At 38.2% G+C, this 13,247-nt stretch overlaps 1 protein-coding gene across 1 annotated transcript; it reads right to left on the bottom strand.

Moving 5' to 3' along the window:
* Positions 1–2,861: 2,861 nt before the first annotated feature.
* On the bottom strand, positions 2,862–7,784 carry LOC123551616 (zinc finger protein 862-like). Its single transcript, XM_053550935.1, has 7 exons — positions 6,874–7,784; positions 5,493–6,400; positions 4,942–5,193; positions 4,458–4,643; positions 4,077–4,226; positions 3,607–3,820; positions 2,862–3,386 (listed from the first exon to the last, which is right to left on the bottom strand). Exons 1-7 carry the CDS (start codon positions 7,157–7,159, stop codon positions 3,205–3,207), a joined length of 2,178 nt encoding a protein of 725 aa, XP_053406910.1. The 5' UTR covers positions 7,160–7,784; the 3' UTR covers positions 2,862–3,204.
* Between the last annotated feature and the right edge of the window lie 5,463 nt (positions 7,785–13,247).

Below are 13,247 nucleotides of genomic sequence, written 5' to 3'. Positions count from 1 at the left end.
CATTTATTATTCAAAGGGGTGTTCACTGAAAATTTACTGACTGAACAGCGAACAGTGCAGACCATGATCTTGGTCTGCAATACACTCTGCACTGGTCGCAAAGACAGAATCACTTGCCACCAGCAGGCTAAGGGTTAATGCAGGATTTCTGAATATTATCTAAACAGTAAAGAAGAGCTGTTGGAAAGACAGCATGCCTTTCAACTTAGTATTAGAAAATATTTACCAACTGATATTAGTTCCAGGGACAGAAAGGCCTACCATGGACTCCCATCCTAGATAATTTCTTCTGTTTGGCAGAGTAAAATGTGTCACTATAAAAAATGTTCCCACAAAGTCTTTTGAACTAAAATGTATAATTTCAATGTTCAAATGGTAACCATTCACTTTTGGAAATTATAATGGTATGGATGACAATTCATCATATCTTTGTCTGTTTTGGTGATGTAGCAATATAAACTGCTAAAATGGGTCAAAGTCTCTCACCTGAAGAGGACCTTGATCATTGTGATAATCTATTTTTAGAACGTCTTTTATTGTAAATGACGTCGTTACTGGGTAACGTCGTCAACGTCATTGTTTGTTTACTGCATTCTACAATGGTTGATTAAAATTAGAAATATGAATTATTGTTAGTAATTTATGGACATAACATTGGCGATGAGGAAAAAGTGAATGTAGCAGTCGACTTACATTTGAAGTTTGTTTATACGGAGAATTATGGCGGAGAACAGCCGGATTTTGAAGATTTCTCCTTTTATCGGTGGCGAAGACCACAGGATGTCCAATGAAATATGGACGGAATGGATAGATGAGCTTGAACTTGAATTACGGTTCCTTGAAATAACGGATCCTCAGAAGAAGAAAGATGCATTGTTGCTATATGGAGGTAAGGAGATAAGAAAACTGGAAAAGAATTTGACTGATCCGGAAACCGGTGATAGATACGAGAAGTTGAGGTCAAAATTAACTGAACATTTTGCGCCGAAGAAGAATATATTATAAACAGATATATATTTCTGAAGATGAGACCAGAACCTGGTGAATCAACGGGTTCATATGCTGCAAGGTTGCGAGAAAAAACTGTAGGATGCGACTTTCATAACGACAATGAAAGGATTCTTGAACATCTAATACAGACATCGGAGAATGAAGAGTTGATCCGAAAGGTGATATATAAGAAATTAGACTTGCCGCAGACTTTGGCAGCAATGCAGTTGATTGAAGACACATCACGGCAGGTAAAGGAAATGAGCCAAGGAGGTGAGATAGCCAAGATCAATAGACGAAGCGATACCAGCGGGTTAAAGAGACATTCTGGGAATTATCAAGCGAATGAAAAATGCAGATATTGCGATAGAAAGCACCCCAAGAAGAAGGGATTGTGCCCGGCTTGGGGAAAGACCTGTTCCAAGTGTAAGAAACAGAACCATTTTGCTGTGGTTTGTATTTCGGGAAGACCTCCTAGGAGACAAGGTAAGGATGAATTCCGTGATTCGAGACGAAGTGTCAGACACACAGGGGATGAATATGTGTCAGATGATTCAGATGATGAATATCCGAGATCAGAATTCATTGAAGATTCTGTTAAACACCTCAGGATCGGTAAGATAAAGGTCAATAAGATTAGTGACTATCAGAAAACTATTCCCATTGTTGTGAATGACATAATTGTGCGAATGGAACCAGACAGTGGAGCTGATGCAAATGTTATGGACGAGTATCAATACAAAACTCTTAGGCGTAAGATAGAGGGTAATATTGACTTGAAGCGAAGCAACACGAAACTGAGCACATTACAAAACGAATTACCTATTGCTGGTGAGTTCAGTGCTACACTTCGGAATGCTACTAGAGGGACAGAATCGTCTATCATTGTCGTGAAGGGTAAGATAAATTCTCCACCACTTATCAGCAGGAAAACGCTTGTAGAACTTGGTATGCTTGAAATTAGGGCTGACGGTTCATTGAAAGAAGAGAATGAGTTGGGTCTTGGAAGAACATTTGCAATGAATGTAGTTCATGATTCAACGAGACATGAAATTGCAGAAATACTGGAGACTTATGATGAAATATTTCAAGGCATTGGGAAGATATCTGACAAGAGGAAAAATGAAGATTTTCTGGTCAAGTTCTCTATGAAAGCTTGTGCTGTTCTGATTGCACAGAAACCCCGTCCAGTACCTTACTATCTACAAGAACCATTACGTAAATGGTTAGATGAGTGTATCAAAGAGGATATATACGAGGAAGTCCAACCAGGTGAACCTATCACTTGGTGTTCGCCGTTAGTGGTTCAACCAAAACCACGTTATGCAGGTGTGGACAAAGAGAACCTTGAACCTCATATGATCAGGGCAAGTGTTGATTTGCGTATTCCGAACAAATATATGGAGAGAAATAGGATATTGCAGGCGCCAATTGTAGAAGATTTCACTTGCAAATTCCATGCATGCAAGTATTTTTCGAAGATGGATTTGCGACAAGGCTATCACCAGCTGATCTTACACCCAGACTCTAGATCTATTGCGACTTTCAGCACACCCTGGGGTAATATGAGACCAAAACGACTTGTATTTGGTGCCAAAGCTTCTCAGGATCTTTTTGATGAGGCGATGTTCAGAATTTTCGGTGATATACCGTTATGCATGAATCAAAGAGATGATATACTGATTGGAGGTACGACATTAGAGGAACACAATAAGACATTGCAAACAGTTCTGCAACGTCAGGGTTCTAGCCAGGATTTTCTGAAGGCATGTTGCAGAAGGCTATATTTTGGAAAGATCGCAGATGACAACGGGGTGGGTGCGGGAGGGGTATCCCCTCATGCTGTGGGGGGTATGGGGGGCTACCCCCCAGAAATTTTGTGTTATTACAACTAATTTTGGTGCATTCTGGTGCATTTGAGAGTGAAAAACACAGAGATTTTTTCAATGTTTAATAAGCATCATTTTCATGCACAACAAGAACAAAATAGAGAAAGTATTCCTCTGTAGTTAATTGCTGAAGACAATGTAAACTTAAGTTTCTGACAATGCTTACTATTTATATTACATGAAACAACAGTCTTCTATTCCTTTAGAGTTTATCTGCTTAGTAATGACAATGTTAACCTATCCATTTTAAGCTTCTGAAAATGTTCACTGCTCAATATTCATTGTACATAAACAACACAATCTTAGCACTGCACAAATTTGTTGTTTAAAGTTTTAGTCTTCTGTTTTTTCTACCAGCCCATTTGTCCACTGCAGTGGTATATGGAAAATTGATGACCTCTGGGCCTTCGATTGCTATCTGCAGAAGAGAGTTCAGTGTACAGTCCTTCATACGATTCCTTATGTCAGTTTTGATTCTCTTCAGTGCTGAGAAGCCCCTTTCACAATCTGAAATAAGATGCAATCTGTGTTACATATGTCAAATATGTATTAAGCTAGTAATGAAGGAATCTCAGGTTGGTGTATAAATTAGACAAAAAAAGTTATGATGATTTCATTTTAACCTATATTTCAAAGCTGTCGACTCTTATTTGAAGAAGTATGTAATATCTGCCAACTACTACCTAAAAAAGTGATTAGAAATGTAGTCAATGTCATGTGTTCTTACCAGCAGTAGAGGTTGGGATAATGAGACCAACAGATGCCAGTTTGGCCAGGTTGGGAAGTGTTTCTGAAAGAGGCCCTGCTACTGTCTCCATGATCTTGCTGGCTGGTTCTTGCACAAGTTTCTGGTCATTGCGGACAGTGTTCTTCAACAACTGGAATTCGGACTGTACATCAGCTTGGCAATTTAATGATGATTGGAATCGGACAGACAGCATCTGTAAAAAAAGTCATTTAAATTATAACTACATTCTGCAGAACTACATTCTGCGCATTAGTTTTATAAATTATTTTCTCTTTAGTATCTTAAAGACCCACCACGACCTAGTGACCTACTTTTTTTTATTATACAACACTCTTTACAGTGACATTGAAATGGACTGGAAGTATCTTTTTTTATTTCTTGGAAGTGCATATCTTACTTCCTGCTATGTTACAACACTGAAAGACTTGTTAATGTGAAATGAACATTACCTGAATCTCATCTTTCCCATACTCGGCAAACTCTTCACTGTCTTCTGGCCATAGCTGTGGACTGAATACAGAGAATGCCTCTAACTCCGCGATATTTGGAAACCTCTTCTCAAGATTTTGTACAATAGAGTCGAAGAAAGGGTTGTACACCTAAAACAGAGTAAAGCAATATTAAATTACACTTTTTTATCCCATAAGTGAACCTCTTTAGTACAACAGCCACTGTATAACAAATTCATTTAACATTTACCTAAAACTGTTTGCTTTAAAAATGTTGCAATGTCGCCTTAAAAGGGCAGATTTTACGCCCCAACAAAAGTCCAGCATACGTCCCTCAACACCCTGAAAAAAGCACAATATATTTCATCACTATCAACTTACATTCTTCATGAAGTGCTCAGTCTCTCTGTCTGTGGGGGGATGGAACTTGAATGGCTGATCAACAAGGTCTGACATCACAGTGGACAGGCTGTGAAAGTGCTCCCCAGGGTTTTCCTTCAGAGTCTTCACAGTGGAAATGGTTCCCAACACTAGGCTACCAACCAGACTGTATGTACCATCTCGGGTCTGTAAAAAATTGTAAGGATGCATAGCTATTTCAATTCCACATTTGGTGCTGTATAACAAATCTTAAGTTCAACACCATATTTCTTTGGACTCAAGTCAAAACTTGAAAATGAATACTGTAACATATTAAGGTGTAGCAGCTTATCACGAAACAACAGATTTTTTTAAGTAAATGAACAGTATCTTGACACACAACTTATCGGTCTAAATATTTTCATGTAAACGTTTTCACTATAGACCTGCAAACCAATAAAGAGTATTCAATAGACCTGTCGTACATAAAAATATGTTAACATACCTGAAAGGCACGTGACAACGCTGAGAGTACTGGCAGAACATCTGACATCATGAGCAGAGCAGCAACAAACTCGTAGTGTTGTACAAAGCAAGACAATCCCTGGGCCTGAGCATCACCTTTTGCGGCTTCAAATTCAAGGCTGGTAATTACTGCTGGAAGACAACGCCTCAGTGCTCGCACGGCCTTATCATGAGACAACCACCTAACATCTTTGGCCTCAGTGATCTTCACAGCTGGCTCATTCAGGACAGTCTGAAAAGAATAATTTTCTTATGTTGTGCAGGCCTAACAAATATTTAGTATTTCATGTTTACAAGTACAAGTAACTGATTTTGCTAATCTTTAAATGAAAAAAAAATTCAATCTACTGACAAACTCATCCTTATAAAGTAATGAGTGTATCCTGTTCAAACAACTGATGTGTTGTTTTACTTTGAAAGTCAAGGGCACATCCTAATTTTCTTCTTTAAATAGTTTGTTGCAAGTCACTTTCAGCAACTGTCAATTTATCAAATTTAAATAAACACTTAAGTTTCATATATATTGAATACCTGAATTTCCCTCAAGGATGCTGTTCGTACAGCACTGTAGTTGTAGAATCTGAAGAGTTGCTCGACGATCTTCTTAAACTTATCAAGGTACTTGATGTGGGCAGCGGCTTGTGAAGCAGCAAGAGCTAGGCGATGAGCAACACAGTGGTTAGAGATGAGATGTGGCACCAAGTTCTGGAGTTGTCTGGAGACCCCAGCTTTTCTCCCAACCATAACTGCAGCACCGTCACTGCCGAAGGCACAAAGTTTATCTAGCGGTAGCTGGTTCTTGTGCAGGAATCCTATGATGGCTTCTTTTATCGTATCAGCTTTACCATTTGGAATACTAATAGTTTCCGCAAACACAGTCTTACTCTTGCCATCCTTAAGGTACCTAACATACAAAATTAACTGACATGTAACACTTATATCTGTTGTTTCATCAACCATAACACTATAGAACACAGAATCCTGAATTTCCTGCCTTATGGGCTCCCATATTGTATCACCAAAAATGTTCACCACTTCCTGCACATGATCATCTGATGTGTACTTGGCATTACCCCCCTTCTCCAAACTATTTAGCACATCCACTCCTAATGTCTTGGCTACATCCACTAATGGTTTGTGTTTGGTGGTGTGGGGAATTTCCTCTTTACACAGAAAGTACAGCAGTGTCATGGATGCTTTCATTGCCTCACGGTTCACATGTTCTTCCCTCACGAAACCAGCCTCGATCCCACCACCTGTTTTTGCTTCTGCAACGTCAAACACCACTGCTTCCTTGTGTGAGTCGGAGTCCTTATGATTAACTAGAGAGGATCGCCTTATAGATGTACATGGAATGTCAACCCACACGGCTCTACCAGGAACACACTTCTTTGGCCTTTTCTGATGCTTAACACAAAGTGAACACAACATACCTTGGCCTGAAGCAAAGAATTTAAACAAATTTTGGTAATTACATAGCCAAAAGGATCCATCACTGACTGCTATGGTACGAGTTTTAAATGGTTTTTTTTAATGAATATCAAAAACATATATATAAACACACAAATATAACCTTGTGAGTAAAGCAATAACATCTTAATTTCTAGTTTGTCATCAACTCTTGCTCCCTAATTTCTAAATATTAATGTCCATTTTATTTTTTATTTATTTGGAAGGAATCAGATATGAAAAATAATATCTGAGGTCTTCTTATACAATAATGTCATTTCTTTAACAGCAGATAGTTTGCACTTTTTTAATACGTTCTGACACCAACCGCTTGATACGTACAACATGTACAAAGAGCTATTAAAATAAATAAAATATTTATACTTCTTGGATACATATGATACATTCAATAGATGTACAGTATTTCTGGGATTACTTAAAAACGATTTAAAATTTAAATTACCGTTCTCAGAAACTGTCATCCAGGGAAACGCTGGTTTCCATTTGGGATCAATGCCAGATTTCCTTTGGCCATTCGGCGTGGCTGGGTGGGAATCTGGATTTGTGACAGTTTTCTCCGGTGTACCTGGTCCAGGAATGAATTCATTTACAGAATCGTCGCGCTTTTCACAACTCACAGTCTCCTCTATTATTGAATCACTAACATTGTTCTCCTTCCGGAGCTTCTTGAAATAGTTCATGTTTAACAATGTCCCACACTCTGATTTACGTTTATTTCCAGGCATCATCAATAATTAAGTAATAGATCCACAGTATTTCAAAGTTTTCTCTACAAGTTCTATTTTGAAAGTGACGGCAGAAAACATTAATTCTGGCATTGTCTTTTCGATATTCCATCCCAGAAAACACATTTCATACATGTGAAAAACATTAAGATTACGCCGATAATTGTTCAAAAGTTGCACAATTTTTGACTTAGTACCTTCCATTGTCTTTCCTTGATTGCGAAAAACTTTCGGACGATAATTGTTGAATCATCTGTCATTATATTCTAATGACATAAATAATCTTAAAACTTACGAAAACATTCACTTTCATGTACACATCACAAGATACCGCTTGTCAAAGGATTTAAAGGCGGAGCTACGATTAAATTAACGTCACACGTTCAGCATAGAGCTGTCATTGGTTAATTGGTTATCTTAACCGACATCGCTTTACATAAACTATCGGTCGAGCACGTGGCAGCCTCTCGAATACACTATCGGATTAATCAGGGTGTTTAAATTGGATGCGTTTATGACATGTCGCTTTGGCAATTAAGGGATGACGGGGGAAATAAGGGATGTCGAATATACAACTCAAAGCCTGAAGGCATGTCGCACGCGACAGGCGATAATAGCCTGGCTAGAACCCTGAACGTGCAAAAGACTTTGGTATTACTTTGAACAAAGAGAAATGTTAATTTGGTGTGCAAGAATTAGAATTCTATGGATACAGATTCACAAATGAAGGATTGAAGCCAACTGCAGATAAAGTGAAAGCTGTGAAGGATTGCAAAGCTCCAGGATCAAAAGAAGAGGTCCGTAGTTTTTTAGGTATGATAGGATATTTATCCAAGTTTATTCCTCGATATGCAGTCTTAACAGCACCTTTGAGAAGATTGACAGGTAAAGTTATTCTTTTCTCATGGGGTCCAGAAGAGCAAGCTGCGTTTCAGAAACTGAAAGATAGCATCACTGATAAGAACACAATGGCATTTTTCGATCCAAGAAGACCGATTATTGTTCGGGCAGAAGCAAGTTTTCACGAAGGACTCTCAGCTGGATTGTTCCAGAAAACTAGCAAGGGATTGCAACCCGTTCATTACATAAGCAGGTCTATGACAACTGCAGAGAAGAGATACAGCCAAACAGAAAAAGATGCACTGGCTGTCAAGTGGGCGAAGACAAGATTTTCAATGTATTTGCTTGGTGCGCCGAAGTTCACAATTATGACGTCACACAAACCCCTGATTCCCATGTTCAACAGATCTTGTGTGAAACTCCCTCCACGGATAGAAAAGTGGATCATGGAGATGCAAGATGTAGATTATGAATTGATATACGTTCCGGGAAAAGATGAGGCAGACCCAATGGATTATCTTTCAAGACATCCTCTGGAAGAGACAGAATCAGATGATACAGAAAATATCATTAAAATGATTGTTTTCAACAAACAATGACGTTGACGACGTTACCCAGTAACGACGTCATTTACAATAAAAGACGTTCTAAAAATAGATTATCACATTTCTCCCAAGTTATAAAAGATTCATATTATATAATTAAGTAATCAAAAATATACCGTAGATAAGCCAATGTGAAAGGATAAATTGATTTTAAAGAGTTTTAATTTCGTTTCTTGAAGTCTAAAACATAGTCTTTGAATCTTGATGGTAATCGTAGAGTACGTTTGGGCTGAACTCTTCTATTTCAGATGATACAGAAAATATCATTAAAATGATTGTTTTCAACGAACATGGCGTTGTCACTGATAGCATAAAGCAAGCTACATCTGAAGATGAGATTCTGCGGAAGATCAAAGATATCATGAGAAGAAACCACTGGGAAGATTACAAAGATCGACCAGAGATTAAACCATACTACTTGGTTCGGCACGAGTTATATCGAGCGAATGGTCTAATCTTACGGAACAGGCAAGTAGTGATTCCAGAGAAGCTTCAGAGATCAACGATAAAAGCTGCTCACAGTATGGGTCATTTCGGGATGACGAGAACCAAACAGATGTTAAGAGAAAAATATTGGTTTCCGAGACTGAACTGTTTGGTTGAAGACATAATATCGAGATGTTTCCAGTGTCAGATTTCCACTGAAGAAAAGAAACAAGAACCAGTGAAACCTACAGAGATACCAGAAATAGTGTGGCACACCTTATCAGTTGACTTTGGTGGGCCATATCCAGATGGACATTATAATTTGGTTGCTATAGACAAGCGAACCAGATTTCCAGTTGTTGAAGAGACCAAGTCAACATCATTCAAGACGACATCCGGACAGCTTCAGAAGATATTTGCATGGGTGAAAGTTTGGAATTTTGAAAATCCTGAAAAAAATTGCTGGGGGCATGTGGGCCGCTAGGGCCCCCAGTGGGTCCAGGGCAAAGCCCTGGTAGGGGGGCCAGGGGGGCAAAGCCCCCCGAAGCTACTGAGAATTAGTGATTTTGAATGCTTAGAACAGCCCTATTCTAGCCTTATATGTGTGCCAAAAAATTACTAATTATGTTGCACAAAATGCATGATTATCAGTTAACAGTAACTTTTTTAAGTCAAGGACTTGTTTCAACAATATACCCTCAACATGTTTTTGTAAGGTTCAGACTGAAACAACCCGATAATTCTAGCAACATTTTTGTTTTTTCATGCCACCCTTTTTTTTTTATTTAAAGTTTTGGCACACCATTCACTAAATGCAGACCCTGCAATATCCGGTTTTCGTAGCCAAAGACCCCATAGATCACCATCAGTGCCACATTCAGATAGCCAAACCAATCTCCATTTGTTACCATGTTTGCTTTCTAAGTCCTAGGTATTGTACGCTGGCGGTAAAAACTTCATTTTTCACCCACTATCCCGTGACCCCTAATTACGGCGCGTTCATCCCCAATAGAAATCTTGATTTTATTCGTGTTCCTCATGAAAAAACTTTGGAGATAAAAAGCCTGCAAAGCGTAGAAATCAAGACATGCGTTTGAAAGTCCGTGCAAACTTTGACTCGGCAATTTTTAGGCGCACGTGAAAGTCATGAAAAACGTGAGTGAATAGTTATATATACGGTCGTCTTGCTTCCTTTTATCAGTATGCAGCTGTTTATATATTTTTCCTGTATCCTATCTGATCTACATTGCTTTGGATTCGAAACCCCCGGAAATAATTATTTTGAGAAGTGTCCAAAAATACGGACACAATAATTATCATCAACCCATCCCTGTTCAAAGAGGAAGAACATTAACAATGATCGGTAAATATTCTGTTGATAAAATAAGTACTGGCCTTGTTTTCGTCATCAGTTAAAACCCCCTCAAAGAGCTAAAAGAAGTGTGTCGGTAACATGGCATCTGTAGTGGAGATCAAAGTTGCCCGAGATTGTCATGGCATTACGTCATATTTTCGCGCCATGTGACTCATCACTGTCTAATCGTACCGCCTCGGTTCTTTAAAACAGTAAAAAAATATCTTCTTTATTTTCTTTTTAAAAGCGAATGAGCAATATTCCGTATAAACTGACAGGTAAACTGTGTCGAACGACAAGTGACCTATCTGCCCTCAAGGAATTTATATTTTTGTTTGAGAAGAATATCTTATATATCCTGTCAAAAATACACCTACAAAGATTCATTTACTTATCAAACTTATTTAAAACCACAGCAACATCATACTGCTTTATTTTAAAACCACATTTCTATTTACGTCCACGAGGTGTTACTGCCGCATTACAGAAATGTTTGCCAAAATTGTTTTACTCGATGTATTGAAAAAGCTGCCGCGTTTTTATTATTTAAGATTTTTTAATTCTGTTTTTTGTACTTTCTTGTCAAAAGTCTGAATTTTATGACCATAGAATGTATTACTTATTTACTTTTTAAAATAAATAAATAATTAAGACCGCGCTGTTTGAAATTTTACAAATAACTGTATGAAAATTCGATCGTTTTTATAGAATATTGCCTACATTTCTTTCGATATCTTATTAAAATTGTTATAGAATTCAAACTGTGTTACTTCTCAAGTGGTGCTGAAAATCTGAAGCGATTATATTAAAAAATGAAAGCATTACGCGCGTTTTTTGGTGTACGTGTCGATAAACAAAGATATTATTATTACGATAGGTCGCTCATGTTCGTGGAATGGAAAATTACTGGTATGACGTTTTGATATTTTTACGATTCGCGGGAAAATTCCATTCAATCCAGGTTATTTTTAAGGATGTAATTTCTGAATTTGGTAAAGTTACGAGAAAAAGCCACTCACCCGATCCGACGAGCATACAGAGAGGTCCACTCGTCCCTATCCAGACATTAACTCGCCAATCCTCGCATAAGACATAACTCGCAATATACGAGGCGTCTAAATGTTCTTAGTGTTTGAAGATAAAATTGCATGCAAGAAATCGAGAAATGCATGCTGCAGACAAATGTCCGTGCAAAACCTGACGCGGGGGAACTGTTCGGCGCATGTAAAATTTATATGAAAAACTAACAGTTGTTTTTATTGAAGTACAGCGACTATGCGAACATAGAGTCGGTTGTGTTTGTCGGCGATCGATTGATTTTTCGATCTTTGTGGGAATGATGACACTATACCCCCCCCCCCCCCCCCCCCCCCCCCCCGACTTTCGACCCGGATTTAGACGATTTGGAAAAACGATCCCGGTCGAGATGAAAAATCCGGAACTTCCGGAGTATTCCGGAAAACTTTCACCCATGTATTTGCTACATATGGTATTCCTGAAAGAATCGAGACAGATAATGGACCGCCATTTAACTCCCTAGATTTTCGAAAATTTGCTGATGAATATGGATTTCATCACCATAGAGTTACCCCAGAACACCCCAGAGCAAATGGAGAGGCAGAAAGATTCATGAAAGTCTTGAATAAGACAGAAAAGATTGCTCACAGTGAAGGTACATCCACCAACGTGGCAGTTCAAAATATGCTTATGGGCTACAGGTCGACTCCGCATCCTGCTACAGGATATACGCCATATGAGGCATTAATGAGGCGAAATGTGCGTACGAAACTAGACTATCCGGGATTTCAACAAACCAACATCAGTAAAATGGAGAGAGAAATAACCAACAAAGACAAAATATACAAGAAGAAATGGGAGGACCAGCATAGACACCCGAAAACTGTCGAGAGTAGTTTCAAGGTCGGGGATGAAGTGCTTCTCAAGAAGATGAAGGTGAATAAATGGTCAACAGCTTATGAACAAGAACATTATACAGTCATCGATATTCATGGATCCAGCATTTTGGCCAAGCGGAAATCAGATGGTCGTACAGTTTACAGAGATGCATCGAAATTCAAAAGGTATCTTGTAAATGATGACCAATGGAGAGAACGCTTATTGCGTATACCGGAAAGAAACCAAATTCAACGAGAGCCACAGGAGAACAATAACCAAATTGAAGAAACCCAAAACAGTGCTGTTGAAAACCAAGTTACTGGTGATGACACTGGAAGACAAGTTACCAGTGAGACTACTGATGAACATGAACTAAATAGAAGAGTTCAGCCCAAACGTACTCTACGATTACCATCAAGATTCAAAGACTATGTTTTAGACTTCAAGAAACGAAATTAAAACTCTTTAAAATCAATTTATCCTTTCACATTGGCTTATCTACGGTATATTTTTGATTACTTAATTATATAATATGAATCTTTTATAACTTGGGAGAAATGTGATAATCTATTTTTAGAACGTCTTTTATTGTAAATGACGTCGTTACTGGGTAACGTCGTCAACGTCATTGTTTGTTTACTGCATTCTACAATGGTTGATTAAAATTAGAAATATGAATTATTGTTAGTAATACATGGACATAACAATCATCTGACCTTGCTTCTAACCAAGTTTGGTGAACATCCTTTAAGAAGTTCAATAAGTTAAGTTATTTAAGAAAGTTTTTCTGTATTTTGTTGTGATGGCTTAACAAGAGGGCCATGATGGCCCTATATCGCTCTTAATTAAAAGATCAAGCTTTGACATAGCTCTCAAAGGCATACACTTTAAATATCATCAGGATACATATTTTCTTGTAACAGTCCCTTTTGACCTATGGGTCACATACTAGTCAGGGCCAATCTCCTAC

Source organism: Mercenaria mercenaria, chromosome 1, assembly GCF_021730395.1.
Source record: "Mercenaria mercenaria strain notata chromosome 1, MADL_Memer_1, whole genome shotgun sequence".
Classification (NCBI taxonomy): domain Eukaryota; kingdom Metazoa; phylum Mollusca; class Bivalvia; order Venerida; family Veneridae; genus Mercenaria; species Mercenaria mercenaria.
This window is presented reverse-complemented; position numbering and strand designations above follow the sequence as displayed.

Excerpts from the sequence above, each read along its gene's own strand:
- LOC123551616 (XM_053550935.1), bottom strand. The coding sequence starts at position 7,159 with ATGATGCCTGGAAATAAACGTAAATCAGAGTGTGGGACATTGTTAAAC. Across the intron at positions 6,401-6,873 it reads GATGACAGTTTCTGAGAACG|GCCAAGGTATGTTGTGTTCA; the intron begins GTAATTTAAATT and ends TCTTTGCTTCAG. Across the intron at positions 3,387-3,606 it reads TATCCCAACCTCTACTGCTG|ATTGTGAAAGGGGCTTCTCA; the intron begins GTAAGAACACAT and ends ATCTTATTTCAG.